The 20,894-nt window shown below is 36.7% G+C and overlaps 1 protein-coding gene across 12 annotated transcripts in view; it reads left to right on the top strand.

The window, feature by feature from the left end:
- Positions 1-19,502, top strand: part of SH3BP2 (SH3 domain binding protein 2) — a 93,642-nt gene extending 74,140 nt beyond the window's left edge. For 8 of the 12 annotated variants that reach the window (XM_049833326.1, XM_049833357.1, XM_049833346.1 and 5 more), the window contains 12 exons: positions 5,168-5,307; positions 6,382-6,484; positions 8,919-9,036; positions 9,633-9,703; positions 10,098-10,186; positions 12,109-12,174; positions 12,734-13,322; positions 14,406-14,514; positions 14,862-14,917; positions 15,358-15,439; positions 15,697-15,756; positions 16,220-19,502. In XM_049833326.1, the coding sequence (XP_049689283.1) occupies positions 5,172-5,307; positions 6,382-6,484; positions 8,919-9,036; positions 9,633-9,703; positions 10,098-10,186; positions 12,109-12,174; positions 12,734-13,322; positions 14,406-14,514; positions 14,862-14,917; positions 15,358-15,439; positions 15,697-15,756; positions 16,220-16,357 (1,617 nt within the window). In that variant the 5' untranslated portion in view covers positions 5,168-5,171 and the 3' untranslated portion in view covers positions 16,358-19,502. Of the gene's footprint in view, positions 1-3,004; positions 3,137-3,451; positions 5,060-5,167; positions 5,308-6,381; positions 6,485-8,918; positions 9,037-9,632; positions 9,704-10,097; positions 10,187-12,108; positions 12,175-12,733; positions 13,323-14,405; positions 14,515-14,861; positions 14,918-15,357; positions 15,440-15,696; positions 15,757-16,219 lie in introns of those variants that run through there. The other 4 variants (XM_049833309.1, XM_049833317.1, XM_049833292.1 and 1 more) reach the window with 4 other exon arrangements.
- Positions 19,503-20,894: the final 1,392 nt, after the last annotated feature.

Genomic DNA, 20,894 nt, shown 5'->3' with positions numbered 1-20,894 from the left:
AGAATGGTTAATATATGGAAAAGAGACCTGAGAATTTTGCAGAAAGTGGTTTTAAGAACAGATGCTAAAGGTTTAGGTGGTTGAATTAGAGAACTAGATTTTGTTCAGAATTGCTCAGAGCACATTGGGGAAGCTTTTATTTTACAGTGCTGCTGTATGTAACGCTGCCTCATTTTTGGTTAAGCCTTTTGTAGAGACTGAAACTTAAGTCTCTCTCTGCATTATATGAGGAGTGCATTTGTGTCTGTAAGTTGTGTGTTATATATGTAACGTTATATGTAAGTTATGTGTTCAGAAGGAAACTAGCATCTTGCTTTGCTAGGTTTTACTTTCAAAACAGAATTTAAACACTAGAGGTTATGGGATATTACGGAGTTTAAAAAGTTCTCAGGCATAATTGGCATAGAGATACTTGTTACAAATTCAGATCGGGTTTCATTTTTGTACTGCAGCTTTGGAAGCTGTTTTTTATTTGTTTTCAGCATGACCAAACTGGGCTCCAGGACAGACCATAAATGTTATTATAAAAAGTAAGAACTTCTAATACAAGTTTTGGCAGCTGTAGTTTCAGAGATGAGGGGTTTTATGCCTATATACTGCAAGATGTGGAGATGATCACATCTGCCATATGTTCTGCTGAAGTTAAGCAAGAACTGAGGACTCATGGCTGTTCCAGGATACAATCCTTAGTTGATTCAGCTTGTACTTGCTTTAATTGGGTTGAATACCAATAGCTCTTCAGGCCAAAAGGGGTAAGTGTTCTTCTATAATGTATTCCAGACTTTTAATGTGGCAGAATTTTATTTTTACTTGTGGAGGGACTTTTACCCTGTAAAGCTATGCCCTAACCTCCAATCTAGGTATTCTATATATGCTGACTGAGGGGATAGGTTAAAATTACTTCACAAATGTATACGCTTGCATACTACACAGTAACAGAAGTCTACTCTCTATTTAGAGTTTGAGCTTGGTAACATTATTGTTATGATTCAGAGGAAACTGGCATTATCTAGGTTACATGATGAATTGTGTAATTTCACATTTTTTCATGCTGTTATTCATGGTACTTTGAAATAAAAAGTAGCTCATTTTGATAGTGTTTGAGAAATATACTCATGTGATAGACTTGGACTGACTTTATTGATACATTAACAATACACTGCAAATCGGTTTGTTTTTTAGTCTGGCAGACCAGTTTGTATATATGAAGTAATTACAATAGTAATTGTATAAGCTGTGTGTCATGCTCGAGAGAGTGACACTGTTCTGGACTGAACTGCAGTGAACTGCACTGTTGTGTCTTTCCAAAAGCTCTGTTGAACGATGAAGCAAATCCTATAAACTCCCGTTCCACTGTTTTTCCTACTAAACTCTAAGGCCTCGTTTCCCTCACAGGCATAGAATTGTCATGGGGATCATCTGAGAAACAAAGTGATGCAAGGCCTTTCACTGTCTGCTGCTGTCCTCTTCTGGTTCAGAGGGTTCAGTTCAGTGCTGTTTCAGTGGGGCAGAAGGTTGATTCCATAGTCACTTATAATAGGTTTGGAGGCTTGATGGGTAATTTAAAGATACACATTCCTTGGTGAGTGGAAAGAAGAATAAAGTGGGTAGCTATTACTAGAAGCTTGCACAAAATGATGTGTGAGTAATGGTACCTTCTGTTTGTAACAAAGGACCAGCGTCAGAGCATGGCTTGGCTCTGATTTCACTTAGTGGGCCCTTTCTGTTAGCTTCATTGTAAGCTCCATCTGGATTGTGAGACTCTGCTGATGCACCTGGGGTGAAAATTTGTAGTGGGGTCTTTGGATGTAGTGCAAGAATGTAACTGCATAAGAAAGAACTTGGAGATGTCTTTCTGTTCTTAATGATCATGGAGCTAACAGGCTCTACAGTGACTTCAGTGCTTGCTGTTGTATATACCTGGTAATGCAACATCGATCTGTTTCCTCATGTAATGTATTAAAAAAAATAAGAGTGGAAGGAACGGACCCACTTCAGTGAGCTAAAGGCAACCATATTGTAGATGCTAAGGCCAAAAAAATCTTCAAGACCATTTGATTTTCCTTATTCCCACTGCTACAATAAAGATCCATTGGTTGCATTGTTTTGACAGCTTTCTCCCAGCAGCTTAATGCAAAATAGCATCTAGTGTCCTTCCAGAGTTGTTTTGTACCGTCAAGAAAAGAAGAGAAATCTGCTTGGGACTAAATTCAAGTACTTAAATAGATTTTACAAGCCTACCAAATACTTCAGTTCAGAATACCAGTGTCCTTCCTGTGTGTCTGCAGATGAAAGTGCTTGAGGAGTCTACAGATGTGATGGGGAGTGGTATAAGCCACAGATGCAGATAATAGGCGTAGCAGCCTCAAAATCTATTGAAAAGTCCGGTATATTAGGTGGGCTCTTTAGCTCTTACAATGTGTACTTGCTTGCCTGGAGTTCAGCTACATCTCATTCACTTAGCTGGGATGGGGAAATTCTGAGGTTTGGTGTCCATTCTCGGGACCATTTTATAGTAAGTAGCTAAAAGTAAGAAATGATCATGAATAGAGGAAGCAGAACCTGATACTCTGCTGTCCTTTCCCCTCAGTTAAAGCCTGTAGTCATCACACTGTAGAACTGGATTTATTTATTTTTTCCACTGCTTGTTCTTCTGCTTCCACTTTTTTTTTTTAATGTTTTTTTTCTGTCTGCCTGATATTCTGGCTTTTCAGGTGGAGGAGAAAATGCCCCATCCAGGCATGCTTTAGCAAGTAGTCTAAGTAGTCTACTCCCATAGTGAAGGCCAACATGACCTAGTCAAATATTTGTTTTCTGTATTTACCTAGGGTGGGATACCCTTGTCCCCTGTGTTTGTCTTTGGCTTCTTAGAAATCTCAGCTTACTGGTTGTTTTGGATAACCTCTCTGAGACATTTAACTCTGCCTTTTCTGATATGTTTTCAACCTAAGTACATAACACTGAAACAGTTTCACACCAAAGGCTAGGTGCTTAAGTCCTTTCTTGTTCTGTTCTTTGTAGTAAAATCACACAGGATTTGAAGACCCATGATGAACTTCAAACTGTTGGATGGCATTGAGACTAATGTTAGAGTTAGTTCAAGAAAACTGACATCAGAGTATATCTGAATATAAAGGTTCCATTTTTACTTATTCTTTTTTCTGAATGTAACTAGAAACAGACTGAAATAATAACTTCATCATAAATTAACTTCTAATGTTTGAATGTTGATGTGTCTGTTCTTGAAAGAAAAATTTAGCCCAGGACTTGCTTTTGCATTCCTCATTTCAAGGAAATCACTCTTCGCAGTACTGCAGTGTGGTTTGCTATCAGCAGCCAGCTGGTTAATGCTCTCTGTTTCCCTCACTTTGTCTTTTCTGCAAGATGTGGAGAATTAATTTGAAGGATTTTTTTTTTTTGGGGGGGTGGTGGTGGTGGTGTTGACTTTTATGACTATTTTTAAAAAATTCTTAAAAACTATAAAATACCTGTGTGTAGCTGCTTCTTGGACCTGTTGCTAGAAACTTCATTGTGGGGAGGAGGAAGAAGGAACAACTCAGCTTGGAAGGACCTCAATCATATAATAAGAACAGGGAGGAAATAGCAGAAGGAAGGATATAGCTGAATACAACAAAAGTAACTTACCTTCTGGTGAGCAGGAAGGTCCTGGAGGAAAATTGGGAAACCATGGCGCATTACAGTGTCTGCTGTGAGGACCTTTCTAGGGCCTTGGATCCTATCTTCTCTGCTTGTGCCTGTTTTATAACACTAGGGACTAAAACCTATTTTTTGTGATTAAGTTTTCTAGGCTGCCTAGAGAATTTAATTGAGTTTAAACTCTCCTAGTAGACATTGCTAGTAATTTCCACACCTCCCTACACAGGCATCATCAGCAAAGGGCAAGCAGCTAGATCTAAATCCTAAGCTGATCCACTGAAAGATCAATTGACTTGCATTTCTGGTTTTTTCTAACACATATAACAAGGGATACGTTCTCTGCTGTTGCAATTAATCCCTCAATAAAACTGTATTACTTGCTTATTCTTTTCAGTATGAGTACTTCAAGTTGTCATCTTAGGCTGGAGAGAGTAGTGCTCGGGTAGGTGTGTTGTGCTGTAGGCTCTTGGATTCCCATGCTGAGCTACACTATTGATTTCCCTTACTGTCCCTTTTGGGTAAAGGAGAAGCAAGCAGGATCCATTAGATTTCAGTCCTCCACTAAAAGCTTTTCAGTTCTAAACCATCATTCCTTTATCAGAAACTAATTAACTGGAACTTTATTAGTTTGCCTCTTACCAGCGAAGGTCTCTAGCCCTACACCTGAGGATAACAGATCCTTTTATGTCTAGGTCTAACTTCCCATTCAGTTCATGCATGATTTCTTTTCTGTATACACAGTAGGATTTTTAGCCTAGTTCCATTAACAGTTGAAGAAAGGTAGGTGTCATAGTGATATATCAGACAGGAAAAAAAATACTACTTAACAAACTAATTTTTTTGGTAACCTGTTTAAGATGACCGCAGAAGAAGTGTTAACTGCGAAGGTGCTTGTTGGAGCATGGCATTAATAATTAATATCTAATTTAAATGTAAGCCTGCAGCAATCTGAGACAAACTTCATTGGCACAGGATGCTGTCACATATGACATCCAGTATGAGATTATATACTAATGATTTCATTCAGAATAAAACATGCAAATATAAGGAGTAGGTAGTACTGGATACTGCAGTTACTAAAATATAACTGTTGATTCCTTCATTATACAGAAAATTAGATTTTATATACATGCATGGCTTAGAACTTTGGTGAAGAAACTGATTTTTCTTTCTAGTCACCTGCCTGATTAAGTCTCACAGTGTTAACCTGGGGCATTTTTAAAATATAAATACTTAAATAACATTTACTAAGCACTCTTCCATTGTTTCGACAACTGTCAATCACTTTTGAGAGCTGTATAAAAATAAATCGGGACTTTCTGCACCATGTTTTTTTATACATTAGAAACTTCCTGGAATCTGTGAACACCCGTCTGTGCTACATACTTGACTGCTGAACCATGTTAGTTGTTTGGAAAACTTGTTTAAAGAAACAAGCTTTGTTTCTCAGTACTCACTTCTTAAAGTAAAACCTAAGTTTTAAACTGTTTTTAATTATTCTAAATTGCAGAACGATGGCCTCACAGGAGCAGGTCTGGCCAGTCCCAATGAAGGCAATTGGAGCACAAAACCTTTTGACAATGCCTGGAGGAGTGACCAAATCAGGGTATCTTCATAAAAAGGGAGGCACCCAGCTGCAGATCTTGAAGTGTAAGTTGAATGAGGTATTAACTAAATTCAATGTTTTAAATGCCTGCCTTTGGGGCCATTTTGGGGCCACATTTCATGTTAGCAGACTATTTAATGAAGCTGTTCTTTCGCTTACTTTGTCTGTACTGAATTACAATTTTGCTAGAATATATGTATGAAAGACCCATATTGAAACAATTTCCTTTAATTGTTTTGGAACTATAAATCTTAGATGATAAATTTTGTGGTTGATTTTCTTTTACTTGGTTAAATCTCTTATCAAGTCCTTCACAAGTAAGATTTAAAGACAGAAGCAGATTCCTGGGATATGTATCAATTTCAAATATTCTTTTCTAAGAGAAATTGGTACTCAGCTTTTTTTGCAGTCTGTTATTCTGTACTGGAAAAATGTCCCCATCTCCTACTGCAGTTGTGAAATGGAGATTTTCTCACTGCCAACGTTAGGCTGTACTTAAAAACAGTAATTGCTTCTGGAATCAGAATCTATTTACATGGAGAAAACTTAAGATTTTGCGTTTATTTATACACTATTCATTTGCTATCCCTGTTTATAAGTAAACTATACTAATATAGTTAAGGACAAAGATTACTGCCTTTGATAAAGTGGCCCCTTTAAAAAAAGAAAATAAAACATAGTTTTATTGGCAGCTTTATGTACTTGAGGTGAAAGAAGAGGGAGATGCTGTCACAGTTTTGGGGGGATGGACATAAATATGTATTTGTAGCCTGTGGCTACCCTCCTCCCATTTTGTTTTAAGTTGCATTCTTACATTAGCTTATTCGTCTAGTAAAGAAGCACCTGCAGTCTCTTAGGCTTCTTTTGAAGTTATCAGATCCGCTGCCTCTCAAATGAGGGAAGCACATACTACCCTTAGTCCTGAAACTCTGTGAATAGACAGCTTTACCATGTGACTAATCATGAACGAGCTGTCACTTAACTAGTTTGTGCTCATTTATAATGATTAATAAGATTACTAAAATCTTAAACGATAATTCTACCCAAGTTAAGAGGTTCTAGTTAATGTACTGCCTTTGGATTTATATTTTGCTCACCTTTTTTTGTTATCTTTCCAGGGCCATTGAGATTTGTGATTATCCATGAGGGATGTATTTACTATTTTAAGAGCAGCACATCTGCATCTCCACAGGGTGCGTTTTCTTTGAATGGTTACAACAGGTGAGTGCCAAAGAACTTATTTAACATCCAAGCTCCTTTTGCTTAATGCAGGGGACTATGGTTTTCACTTCCAACAAAGTTAAAGGCGACTACATCTGTTGTTTGGTTAAGCACTGATCTCAGATTCCAAGAGATGTATTTCTTCCAAATTGTATATATGATGTTTCCTGTGCTTTGCAACTGTATAGCCTTTATCTTTTGTAATTTAACCAGTAAAGCTATTAAAATTGCAATGGGCTTACTCTTGTTACTGACTTAATGCAGGCTTTGCACATGCAGGTAGATGCAGATTCTTTCTGACAAATGATCTTTGTTCTCTAGTGATTTCAATGATCGTCACAAAAATAGAAAGGAATCAGAAAGGAATATTTATGGAGTTACTGATTCAGTAACACTAGTGACAAAACTGAATCAACTATGGGAGTGATAAATGAGAGAATGCATGTGCAAAATGTCTGACTCATTTCGCTACACATTATAAATCTTAATATTTGCTTTTTTTAAGTTGAAGGCCAAAATAGGTGTGTCTTTCAAGTTCACCAGTACTATCAGAACCTGAGTGCAGCATACGTACAAGGCGTACTAATAGAAGTCTAAGTTAGCTTTAGGAATTTGCTGTTGTTGTAATTAATGCTAAGAAAGGAATAATGAGACACAATGTAGAGAAATATCACATCATTGGTCCTAACCACTGCAAATTTATTGTATTTGTAAACTTTAATGTTATTCTTGTACTGCATAATGTTCTCAGACTTCTGGAATAAGGAAATCTTTTATTAGAATGTGAGAGCTTTCTAACTGACTACAATAATGGCATGTTTTATGGGAATGCAGTTGTAAATATTGTAACCAACTAAAACTTCAAGATTCATTTGTATGAGAAACCTATACTGTAACTTGGTCATGACACTGGCTTCTGTAATCACATTAATATGAAAAATACAATGGAATTTGTAAATGCTAGGGACTGTGTTGTTGTTTTTTAATAAATCTGCATTCTAGCAGCCTTGTAGAGACCTTGGTTGGAATTGGGACCAGGTCTTGGTTAGTATTATGCACAGACACAAGCATTATTGAAAAATAATTTGAAATGAAAGAATTTGTTACACTGGGTAGTTGCATAAGGTTGTGTGAAAACAAGTCACTCCAAGGCTTCCGTGGGCTTGTATTTTGCAGTCTTTCTTCAATAGCCCTAGTTTGTTAAGAGTGGACAGATCAGAAAGTGCTGAGTTCACTAGTGACTCAAAATGTGTAGTGATGCCTGTTGCTAGTATCCCTCCCCAGCTGTACCATGGGTAATTCCCACATTAACATCCTTATTAGCCTTAACATTAGTGAAGTAACTTACAGTTCCTTTTGTGGCTTTGTTTTGGACTGGGCAGATGCAGAAAACTACAACTTCCAGCTTGAAAGTAGGGTTGGGGTTCTAAAAAAAGGTGCAATCTCTACTTTTGAAATAATTTTGCAGTTGATGTGGTTCTTAATGGCAGCTTGGGGGTGTTGATGAGATATATTTTATTTCAAAACAAGGTTATCCTGATTAGGTACCTAACAATAACCCAAATGTCTCTGAGAATCTTTTTTTCTACGTTTACAAACCACCTTCCCTAAATATTAAGGACTTACAAAAATACTGTATTATATGAGGAAATTGGTGAGTTAAAGTTTAAGAACAAGAAAGCAAGCCCCAATAATGATTGTAAAACACTTAATCAGATTTCTCTATGGATATGCTGAATAAATCTTAGACATGTTACTTTTAGATTCCCCACAGTCCTAGGATTTTAGTCTCCTCCTTTATTCCAAAGCCTTATAGTGAGCATTTACAACCAAATTTCTGTATGTGTAAGGAATTTCCTCATTTGAGACCCCTCTGGCGAAAAATTAAAAAGAAACAAACTTATGTAATGCAGTTTGTGAAAGAGGTTGAGTTATGCTTGTTTTAAAATAATAAAAGTAGTGCAAGAAACCGTTTATAAAGGAAAGGTGGAAAAATAAGTTAACTTTTAATATTAGTTATCTTTTATTTTCACGGAAAAGCTGTGTTTTGATTTCTCCTCTGTACCTTTCTGAAATAAGGATCACAGGCACCATAAATGCTTCTTACCGTGGTGTGAAGCTTTTGAATTAATGCAGTTCATTAAAACTACTGAATTTTGATGTGGTCAAAACATCTATTTGTAAGTCTGGCTGGTGGTTTAACTAGTGCTTGTTCTCCTGTCAGTGCTCTTGCATTGTCCTTCCCACCACTTTAATGGAGAAGTAGTACAAATGTACCTATGAGGATATTTGTGCTGTTTTCCTGGGCTTGGGCATTATTTTTTTTTAAGGTAAAACTGGCCAGTAAAACTGCTTTCTATCAGACCTTTGACTTGCACAGCAGAATTAACTTTATAAATTAAGATTTTTATGTATTGTTTGTTCTGTTTCTCAGGGTTATGCGGGCAGCTGAGGAGACAACATCAAGCAATGTGTTTCCTTTCAAGTTAGTTCACATTAGCAAGAAGCACAGGACGTGGTTTTTTTCAGCTTCATCTGAAGATGAAAGAAAGGTAACTTTCTTCTTCTTTTGCAGTGTAATTTTCCTTGAAGTAGAAAGTGAATCTTGGACTTCCCTAAAATCGAAATGAACTGGACACGCAGCTGTCACTGAAATTTGTATACCTAGTTCTTTGGGCTCCTCTGAAAATCATGTCTGAAGTTTTAACTATTAAGTTAGTGTTAGTTCAAGTTGTAATTTAGGGAATGACTATAAGTGACATACTAGGTGGCATGGCTTTCTCCATATTCCTCATTTTATTTTTAGCCAAGGAACAAATATTTGTATGTTAAGCCTTTGATAAAGTACAAAAACTGTTAATTGAAATCTCTTACCCATAAACACACTGTGAACAAGTACCTGGCTTTAGAAATAACAGCTTGAAGTTTGCAAAATGAAAGTTTAGTATTCTAATATGTTCTTATAGCATTTTAGATAGTCAAAACATTTGACTGATAAGGCCTCTCAGTATAAAGTCATGGATAAATACTATTTCAATGTATATTCCTTGCACAGTTACTCTGTTCTTAGAGAGGACAAATGCTGTGCATCTTTGTTTAATGATTTAAAGATGGATGTGTTGAATGTTGTATTTTTGTACTTCTTTAGAGTTGGATGCTATCCTTGAGGAGGGAAATTGATCACTACCATGAGAAGAAAGAAACAATAACAGAATTCAGGTATAAACCCTTAATCTTTATTTGCTTTTTATCCCTTTTGCACTAGCTCTTGACAGTGGTGTTTTAGGCTCTTTGCACCTACAAGTAATTTACTGTGAAATAAAAACAGGTGCAGTAAGGCCCAAGAATGAAAGGCCTTCCTAATACACAGTTTAAAGAATACCAACACAAAAATAAATCTTTTTACTAAGAGAACTTTAAATGTCAGCTTTGTGTAAAACAAAAACTTTAAAAAGACAGCAGCACCATACTTGGCTGTTAACTGGTAAATAGGAATAGATTGCTTCTGCTTTTCCAGCCTTCCTTTCCAGTGCTGCAGTCCTGCTAACAGATATTACTGTCCCAAGACTGATAACACAGTGATGCAGAAGGTACTCTGTCTTTTCTTTTGCAGTGACTCTGGTTCTGATGCAGACAGTTTCTATGGCTCAGTAGAACGTCCCATTGATATCAAGTATTCTCATCATTCAGCAGATAATGAAGGTGACGAATTTAGACACTGATAAATAAGATTTATTTATTTATTTTGGATTCTGCAGGAATTATTCCAATAGCTTAAGCAAACTGATCCAGTTTGCAACAGAAGCAGATATTCTGTGCCATAAACCATTAGTAAAAATAAACGGTAACTAAAGAAATTCAGATCTTTCAAGCTGGTGTCTGACAGCCTAATAATACTATTTAAAATTTTTATTAAGACTGCATGTTGGAGAGTTTGTAGATCTAGCAAAAAGATAAAACTTTTGTTTATGTCCATAGGTCATAGTGTAGAAATACAAAGTGATCTTTACTATGATAACTGAATATTATTGACAGTAATTGAATACAATTATAATAATAGGATATTAGTCCCTTAAAAGTATGTTCTGAAAACATGTGGAGACAATGCAGTAAAACATTGTGAAGCTAGTTACCTCCTATCTAGATGGTGAAATTAATTCACCTGTCCTGCAAAACAAGCAGTCACCCACACTGGGATGTTGTGGCATTTGTGTTATAGTCTGTTTAGTATGAAACAGAATTGATCATCTCTCTGGTTCAGGAAGATCTTACATTAGGCATAGGATGGGCCTAGGTCAAATGTATAGGATAACATTCTTCAATGACTTTCAAACTGAGTAACTTTTTGAAGTAAGGTTCTGAAAATCTCATTCTTACCATATACTTTTTTATTCAAAGTTTGATACCTGTTCATTGCTGTTGTTTTTTCACAGTAAACAGTTCAGGCTGAGTGTGTTTATTTTTTAATTAGAAGTGAGGATGTTACAGAAAGCCTGTCAGATAGGCATTCACAGCATATTTCAGCAACTGACCTCCTAATCGAGAAATGTGTTAGTAAAATCCAACATGAGAAGCCTCACCTTCAGGGTTCAACATAATTCCTTTACTATGCCTTTTCCCATCTGCCCTTTCAGATTTCTACGGGCAGGGTTGACTGGAGCAAGTACTCTCATTTCCTGCAAGGAAATTCCTGACTATTTTTCCTGACTAGGACAAAAAGGCAGGAGTGAGTCTTTTTAGGAAATCCGGTTCAATTGTTGCAAAGCAGAGGAAAAACAGACTCATCAGCATTTCATGTAGGATTGTAGTTTAGTACTTGTGTGTTTATGGGAGGGAAGGGTTGTATGCAATACAAATTATGTTAAGAAGCCTAGCAGGAGTTTAAATTAGGAAAATTAGAAGAGCTAACTGATTTTTATCAAGATACTCTAACCTTTTTCTTTTTGTGTTTTTTTGTGTGCATTTCTTTGGGGAAATACTGCATATTGTCCTTGAGACTCCGTCATAGTCAGTGATGAGAAATTACTGCCTAGAAGTAGCATGTTTTTCATGTCTTGATCATTGTGACTTACAGTTAAAGGCAACATTGAAACCATTTAAGCCGTTTCTTATGGTGCATTTTTTTGTTACCAGAGCAAGGCAAAAGAATTAATTGTTTTGTAGATCACTAGGCTTGCTTAGGCTTCCATATTGCAAAAATCATAAATCTTTCTGTGTTAGGGTTAGGTTTTGGGGATTATTTTTTTTTTCCAACTGGTTTTGCCACTACATCCATGTAGTTGTGTCTCTGCAACCAATTTCAGTTTTTCTCAGGAAGGCTGTAACACTAGAAAGTGTCACCAGAAAGAAAATTTAAACTTGAAAGATGGAAAAAAGTTAATGTGCAGTGTAGTTCATCTCCCAATGTTGTAAGGGATGGCTTTCTTAATTGACATCAAAATTTAAGGAAACGCCTACTCTAAATAGCAGAAAGGTGGACAAAAATATATAATAAATTTTTTTCAAGTCTTTTAAAAAAAAAAATTCAACTGAAAAATACTTACCAAAAAGCAGTAAGTACTCAATACTCTTTCTTGGTTCCAGGAGTACTTATCAGAGTCTGACACATTGATTTTTATCTGCAGATTACGACCAGGAGGAAGAGGATGAGTCTTACTTGCAGCCAGACACTTCTGACATAGTGAAAGATGGTATGTGATTTCTTTCATTCCCTTCACAAAAGGCCCACAATGAAGACGATATTCATGTAGAATGCTGGATTATTTTGGCTTCGTTGTATCTAAAGCATTGCAGGTGGTAAAATAACTGAAGTAATGCACAGGTATCTGATCTTGAGAGGTATTTAGGGTCAAAAGGTCCTAGAAACAGCAGTAACGATTTACAGGAAGTGTTACATGCCTTTAAGGGCATGTTTTCTTGCAGGCCTCCTGCCCTGGAAAGACCTGTATCTGGTCATCAGTCTGGAGGAGTGGTAATGCTTTTAACGTAGTCCCTTTATTTTTACCAAAGGGAAACCTCTTTGCTAAGTTATCATAAGCTATGCCTGAATAAAAATACAGGAGTTTACTACACATAGCATTCAGAATTGTGCTGCAAGTTACGTGTTTATTGAGCATTTTGGGTACTATCAGACCAGATGCCAGTGAAATATCTTAAATCACATAGAAAATAAATTTGAAAAGTCTCGTTTCTTGAAATACAGTATTTTCCCTCAGTGTGTCATGTCTTTTGGATGTTTTCTTTCTGTAGATATGGTCCTGCCCCCAGCCTACCCGCCTCCACCGGTTCCTCATGTCAGAAAAGCTAACTTCTCAGAATCAAGAGCAAATTCCTTTGCTGGCAAATCTACTGTGCCAGTACCACCACCGCCTCCTAAAAGAAGCTTACCTGATATCAAACCAGAGGATCTCTTAAACATGAGAGAACCCCTGTTACAGTGCCGAGCTGAACCTAATCTAAAGATTCAATCCTCAAGCCGGAGACTAAGTGAACAGCTGCCCCCTGTGCCCACTATACCTCTTTTCAAAAAGCCAGTGTACGTCAAAGAATCTTGCTCATTGCCTCCAGAGCCTCTGCCTCTAGCTCAAGTTGTTTCTACTCCAGAAGGATGCGAGAAGCTAAAAACCTTAAACCTTTCACCGCGAACTCCTCCTCCGCTACCAGGCAGTAAACCCAAGCTGTCACAGTTTACTGAAAAAACAGTAGAGCCCAAAGTGCCAAGAGAACATGGTAAACCTGGACTGTTTGTGCCACCAGTGTTCCCAAAGCCACCTGTGCCAAGCCACCAGCCCCCTGGAATCAAGCCTAGACCAGAGAAGTCTTCATGCTCCCAGTTACAGTAAGTACAAAAATACAATGCACTATTAAATTTTTCCATTGTGTTATTAGTTAACTAGTTGACAGACATATTTCTCAGATTCACATCGACATCTGTTTCTCTTCCCTGCACCATCCCTCTCTTCCTCACAGTGGTGTGCTTTTTTTGCCTCTGTATTTGTTATTTGAAACTTTGCAATGAGTTTAGCTTCTGAAATAGTTCAGAAAGAAATAGTAGATAAACCAAACTTTGAAAAAAATTACACCAAAATTTTGTAGTTCATTTGTTTTCAGTCATGTCTTAAAGACTTAATAGCCTTTGCTTGCAGTGAATGAGAAGTCTTTGTCAGAACCTCAATGAACTGCAAAAACAATTTTAGGCTTCTGTGGAGATACGAAATGTGTTTCATTTTATATTCAGATCAGCTTTAAGGGTTGTGGAACTAGTTATAGTGGCGAGTCAGATGAAAGTATTTTTGTCCATTGGATTGTTTAGCAGCTCTGAAGAACAAGTAATAAACTCTTTAAAGACAGTACAAGGAAGACATTGATATACTGGAGTGAGACCAGTGGAAGGCCACCAATGTGTTTGGGCTATAGCACATGGTATGTGAGAAGAGGCTAAGAGAATTGGATTCATTCAACCTTTAGGAAGGCTAGTGGGACATCACTGCTGTCTACAACTACTTAACAGGTAGGTATGGAGAAGACAGAGCAAGGCCGTAGTGGTCTGCAGTGGTAGAATAAAGAGGCAACAGGCAGAAGTCACAACCTAGGAAATTACAGCTAGGTATTAGGAAAAACTTTTCACCACATGGCTGGTGAAACACCAGAACAGGTTTCTGCAGAGAGGCTGTGGAATCTCCATCCTTGGAGATACTCAAAACTTGACTGGATGTAGTTTCCTGACCTTGTTGGACCTGCTTTCTGCAGGAGCTTGGACAAAATGATCTCTAGAGGTCCCTGCAACCTGAATTGATCTGTTTTGGGGGCTAAACTGAAACTTGTTCTGCAGTTCCAGTTTTATTATCCCTTCGGTGTTTTGTGTATATTTGTTTTGTTTTCCTGAGGAGATGTCCTTCAGTTTTTGTTCTGTTTCTGCCAGGAGATCACCACCAGATGGACAGAGTTTTAGAAGCTTTTCATTTGAAAAACCAGCACTACCCTCTAAGCCAAACCAACCTGATGATGATTCTGATGATGACTATGAAAAAGTAAGATTAAGCAGATGATCTGTATTTTTTGTTGCTTATGTATACTCTTGGGAATGTTTTAAATGCATTATTTCAGAAAAAAATAACGTTCTGAAAACAGTGCTGTGTGATATTTTTTTTTTTTTGGGGGGGGGGGGGCGTGTCCTAGCTTTAAAGAATGCCTTGATAAATTCTGGATTTTAATATTGGATGTAAAGGAGGAACAAGCATAAGGGAAAGATTAAATCACCATTAATAATTTCAGATACTGATGGCTGTAGCTTATTTGCATAACAAGTTGCTAGCATTTTGAGTTGTCATTGACGTATATGGTGACTTATTTTCTTAATTATTTTTTTTTTTTACAGGTTGGGCTCCCTGCTTCAATGTTTCTTAATACTTCTGAATCCTTTGAAGTTGAAAGGTAGAATGTGACTTTAAAATAGTTGCTTAGAAGTCCTACAAAAACCTGCACTGAACAGTAGTCCAAAGATCATTTTGATAGGCACAATTTGTGTTTAAAACCACAATAAAAGTATATAAATTCCTTTAAGATGGAAAACACTTTTTAGGGGAGTTAGTTCAGTGCTCATGTATCAAATGAAAATACATATTACTTGCGAAGTGATTTTGCTCTATCTAGGCAAGGTTGTTCTGCCAGCATGCTAGATGGGACAGAAAGCTAGATCTTCTGTGCTGTGTTGCTGGTTCAGATGCTAGAACAGTGAAATTCCTTCAGCTATGATGTACTATGAATTACTACAACCAAAATAGAGATTTATAATCAGAATTTTAAGAATCTAGGCATTTTACTTATCTGAGTCAGAAAATGCTAATATATGTAATTGCTGTATTATTTTTTAGGACATTTAAAGCTAGTAGCCCACGGGGCCGACCGCAAAATGGATTGTACTGTATTAGGAACTCATCTACTAAACCTGGAAAGGTAACTTGCAATTGCTGAATCTACCCCCAAAAACCTTTTTGATTTAGAGATACTGTATCTTATGTATGACAAAGTATTTAACAATTTAGATGTGCTCTTTCCTTAAAGCAAGAAAATCTGAGACAGTCACTGTTATAATTTAAGGGGGGGGGGGGGTATTTATTTATTTTAGGCTGGGTTGTAACTGACTCCTTAATAATACATTGACTTAGAGTTTATTAGCATAGACTGAATATGTTGCATTTTTCTTCTTCAAGGTATTGGTTGTATGGGATGAATCTGCAGAAAAAGTGAGAAACTACAGAATCTTTGAAAAGGTTAGTAGCTGTACTATGTGTGCCTGTGTATATATGTGCATGTATATATGTATGAATTCCATGTATTTATATGCGTATAAAGAGTGCATGTGTATAGGGATATACCAGAACTAACAAGTTAAAGTCTAAACTTCTTCACATTCCTAAAAGTAAAAATAAGCTGATTTACAAATATCTGGTCTAGGATGAGAGTCTGAGTACTCAGATCTGGGCTTTCTAGTTGCTGTATCGTGCAAAAGACAAACTAGCTGTAAATGTTCACATCTAAATTTCAGCTCCAACCAAATCCTAAAGGAAGGAATATTAAATTCCTGAGTTTAATTTGGACTTGTCTAAGTGACTAGCTTGCAAAGCAGTAGCTTGTTTGAAAGAACTTTTTAGTTCTGATGATGTTTGGGTTTTTTTAAATATTAAGTTGGAAAAATTACTGTCAATTATAACATATGTTTTTGTTCTACAACAGGATTGCAAGTTTTACCTGGATTCAGACATCATGTTTTTGAACATGGGAAGTTTGGTCGAGTACTATAGCATTCATGTCTTACCTAGTCATGACAGCCTTATTCTTCGGTGTCCTTACGGTTACTCTAAACCAAGGTGACGTGACTGGCGTAATTCACTGATGCTTAGGACAAATGGGTTCCCTACTGCCCTTGAATTAAATGTGGACTCCTGCCACTGTTGGACATCCCATTGTTTGCACACAGAAACTGACTCTGTTTCAGCCATTTATTCTCACATTCATTGTATATAAAGTACATTTAACGAACTCTTGGTAAAACCTTACAATCCAGATCAATGGATTTTATGGTCTTTTCTTTTAAAAAGATCTGAACTAATTATGCTGTGAAAGCTGTCCATGATACCTACACCTTTTATAAAACTGCTGCTATTACTAATCTCCTTGGAATGTGGAAGATGGACACGAACAAAGTAGTGGTCTGAATACAACCAATACAGAAACGGGAAACTTCTGAGAGTGTATCAGAATTCACTTGTGACAGGGAATACTAATAGTCTGACTTGAAGGTATTACTCCTTAAGTCAGCACTGGTGCTCAACTGAGAGTTTTTGTATGACTTGTATAGTTGATGTGTAAATAATAAAGACTTCTGTGCAAATAATTTGGTTTACTATAGGTTAAGATGATCAGAAAATTGGCTTTTTTTTAAGCCACCTCATATGTAAATGTAGCTTCTGATTACAATGTCTGCAGTAATCAATATCAGGGTACTATCCAACTGATATGGTTGTGGCATCCCACATGTTACTTAATGATGTGCATTTCGGAGAGACGTGGAATAATATTGATTTGGCTTTTGTGGCAGCCCGATTCCTTAGTTCTGAACTGGAAGGGTAGGTGCCACTAGTATTTTTAATGGGTATGAGAAAAGAGAAAGGACTACTGAGGATTAAGGGGGAAGGGAGGGAATCTTTTGAATACCCCAAATTCTGACTAGCAGTGTTCTCTCACATTGCTCTAATCAAAGGTTATTTAAAACAAAACACACAAAAAAACCCCTGAAACCATGAGTGTGATGCTACTATCAACTCTGTAAATCTTTGTGGTCAGTCTCTTAGGATCAGGTTGTCAGCCTGTTGCATTTTGTTTTGTTCTAAGGCAAAACACACTGGCCTAGGCTACTTCTTGTAGATCACCAAGAATTTTTCCATTATTAAAGTTGCCATTTGGTTTGTAGTTGCATGCAAAATAAAATCTGTTTTTAACATACTATCAGTGTATACTATCAGGTAGGCATTGCCAGGGTGCTTGTAATACTTGTTCCCTAATATTTTGGGGACAGGTATCCTAAAACCAAGGGCTTGATATTTATGCTAAATATCCTAAATTTTAATAAAGAGGAGAATTTTTTTTTAATGACTTAAGTAAATTTGTTGATTCAAAAATACTGTTACAATGGTCTCCGACTCTAATAATGTTTACAAGACTTGCAATAATAATTAAAAAAAAACCCACCCAAATCCTGTCGCTCCTGAAACAGAAGGTATCTAGTTTCTATCAGTCTGAATCTGTATCCATAAACTTAACTCTTTTTTTCTGTTACCTTTTCAAAGTTTATATGTGTCAGTTTTAATCTTGTTACAGTTGGATGGTCACAACTTTAAAAACATGAGCAAAACCATTACAGAATAAGAATTTTCTGTTTATAAAAACAATAAACCAGGATTTAATCCTTAAGGGATTTTCTTTAATAGAGATATAATATTAGGACCATACATAGGAATTGAGGCAAGAAGCTCTGCCTTTATCTTTTGCAAGAGACAGACATACACAATATCAGTCTTTTGATCTCTGTTCTCACTGTAATAGGTTTTATGTGCGTAAAAAATATGTGGTACTTAAATTTCAGATTCTGTTGAATATTGGATATTTTAAGTTTCTAATTCCTTTTATTTGAAATGAGTATCCCTGTGGTTTACTACCCTGATATGATCCACTCTGTAAAGAAGGCTCAGCCAACAAAGCATTTGAAAAATATTTTTGGCATATAGATATATGTATATCAGAGCAAGTTCCAGTTTCTTGCAGTATTTACACATACTGTTTACAGAGTAAATTTTTCCCTGGGAATAATTGACTTCATTGTGTCATACTTACAGTATGCTATCTTTGGGGCCCTATTCAGATATTTAAATTTTTTTTTACAACAATATACTCTTTTTTTAAACTGTAAAAATACTTACATAATCCAATACATATAAAATATAACACTGTCTACCTGTGTAATACAAGATTTGCAAATATGTAAATTTTTGTGTTGATTTCCTTTTTTATGTAAATGTATGTATTTCTGAAGTGGATAAACTTTCAATGCCAATTCACCTATTTTGTGCAGGCATCTTTTTACTTCATGGGTGTGTGTTTTAATGCTCTTGTTTGTAGTTGTGTTAAATAGTGCTTGATTCTTCTAACTGTGAATTTAGAAAATAGGTGGAAATTACGTGTTTTCCATTTACTTCAAAGTTTCTTGAGTGCAGGGTTGAGGACTGAAGCATTCATTTTATCTATGGACACAAATGCAAGTACGATCGTAATAAAAAGAGCACCTTGGAGAAACAGGAATGTTTGAGCAAGAAAGACAAGTGTCCAAAGGTGTTCTTCAGGAGCTTGCTTGGGAAAAGAGGACCTTCCCATTTCCCGGTGCCTAATAGCCCTTCTGCTCGGAAAGGTCAGTGTAACCTGGTAGGTTAGTACAAGTACAGTAGGCTTACAACCTTGTAGGTTTACATCTCTGATATCTCCAGAATTCAAGGTAAGAGGTACAGATGATGATGTGCTAGGTAATCCCCTCATCCCTCCAGAAACAGGTAGAAGGGTTCCAAACAAATCTGCAATCACTTGCACTCCCTCTTCCAAGTCATCATGCTTCTCCATACTAGTCTAGTCTGTTTCATGCAGAATTAGATGAAGTTAAATTTCTGGTGTTTGTAGGGAAGAAAGGCACAGCTAGAATGTGTGGCTTCATAGTCTGTCTCCTATACCTCTTCCTAACCTTACTCGTCTCCTCCTGTCACCACAAATCAGCCTCTTGTGTATACAACCTACTGCAAGCTCCTTGGCTTTAAAATAGTTTGTGGTGAAGTGTAAAGGCAGTATTTGGTATGCCAAAAAAATGCAGTTTGTGAGTTTGGTAATATCCAAGTCAAAGTAATTTATAATAATTTTGGAAAAAGTCTTGCCTTTTCTGTCTAAACTTCCAAGATAGTGTTACAGGTGATAGGTGTGGGGGAGGATTGCTCTTCTGGGGAAAAAAAATTAGAGGGCTTTTGAAAGTAAAATTTTCAGCAATGGACTGTTAAGTAGCGTATCATGAAAAGTGAACCGATATCCAGACAATTCTTCAATGATAGCGAAGGTGCTTGGTGCTTTGTGTCAGCAGTCAAGTAGTCCCTAGTTCAGAACCTCAGTTTTTACGAGAATGTAAATAAGCAGCGAGAGTATTCAGGGCTTCTGGTGCTTCATGATGTCTGAAGTTTTAACTGTGATTATTTTGAATGTGGGGACATCTGCCGGTCAGCCTGTTCCACTCAGGGTTCCAAGCAACAGCAGTACAGCCGCCAAGTGTCTGCATGGAAGTCATTTGCGTAGAAATCAATCTGAAGTGAATTCGGATAGAGGCTAGAGATTAAAGCTTAACTTTAAAGGTGGAAATTTAATGGGCCAGGTCTTTGAAACTTAAGACATCTTTTGGCTCATCTTTCTCATGTAAGTAGCAATGTTGTTTAGCAGAATCACTCATCTGAATATCTTTTAACCTACATGGCAACAAAATTAATTGAATTTTATATTTCTGTTTTTAAATTATTCTTAAACTTTGAGGTAGAATTTACATAATGGACATCTGAGCACCACGTAAATTATCTGCATCGTGAAGCATTAAAGAGTTGTTCTGAACATTAAATATTTCAGCTAGCTGCAAGCAAATCACATGATGTTGCAATAGTTTCTATCTTACTAAACAGTCAACTCCTTGAAATCAAGGAGTTTTGTTTTCTAGCAATGGGACTGCTTGAGATGATCATGATTACAACCTCTTAAATGGGAGAGCCCATAGTTCTTCTACTATAAATACTCAAAGTACCAAAATACCAAATAACAAATGCTACTAAAACTTTCAGAGTAGATGGCATTTGAGCTCACTTTAAAACTGGATGAACTGAAGTGATTAAGTTCAGTGGGTTTAGGGTACATAGTAAGTCTTGTAGCATAGCCAACCCCAAAATGTATTCCTTCAGGACTTCCATTCCCATATCTTAATTACGGGACAGTCATTACTACCCCTCGCCTGTACCTTGTTCCTTACAGCATCTAGTTACCAGGGAAGTGGGTAATCTAACCTCTCGTGTTCATGACATGGCCCTGATGGGCACGTAATCTTAGAGATATCGAAGAGTCATTTTTAATGTCATTTTACTTGTGCATCTCTACTGGAGTTGGTTTGCATAGAAATGACAGTAATAATAACAACTGTCTGCAGGATTAGATTTCTGGATATATAAAACCAGGGAAAAACATCTAACGTTTCTTTGATTTGCCACTTTTTCTGCCTTTTAACAACCACTTTGTAGTAACTCCCTCTGTGTGCGATCTTGACACATTTGGTTCTTCTGTTGGG

The sequence above is a fragment of the Accipiter gentilis genome, chromosome 3 (genome assembly GCF_929443795.1).
Source record: "Accipiter gentilis chromosome 3, bAccGen1.1, whole genome shotgun sequence".
NCBI classification, from domain to species: domain Eukaryota; kingdom Metazoa; phylum Chordata; class Aves; order Accipitriformes; family Accipitridae; genus Astur; species Astur gentilis.
Note: the sequence above shows the minus strand (reverse complement) of the source record. Positions and strands in the feature narration are given on the sequence as shown.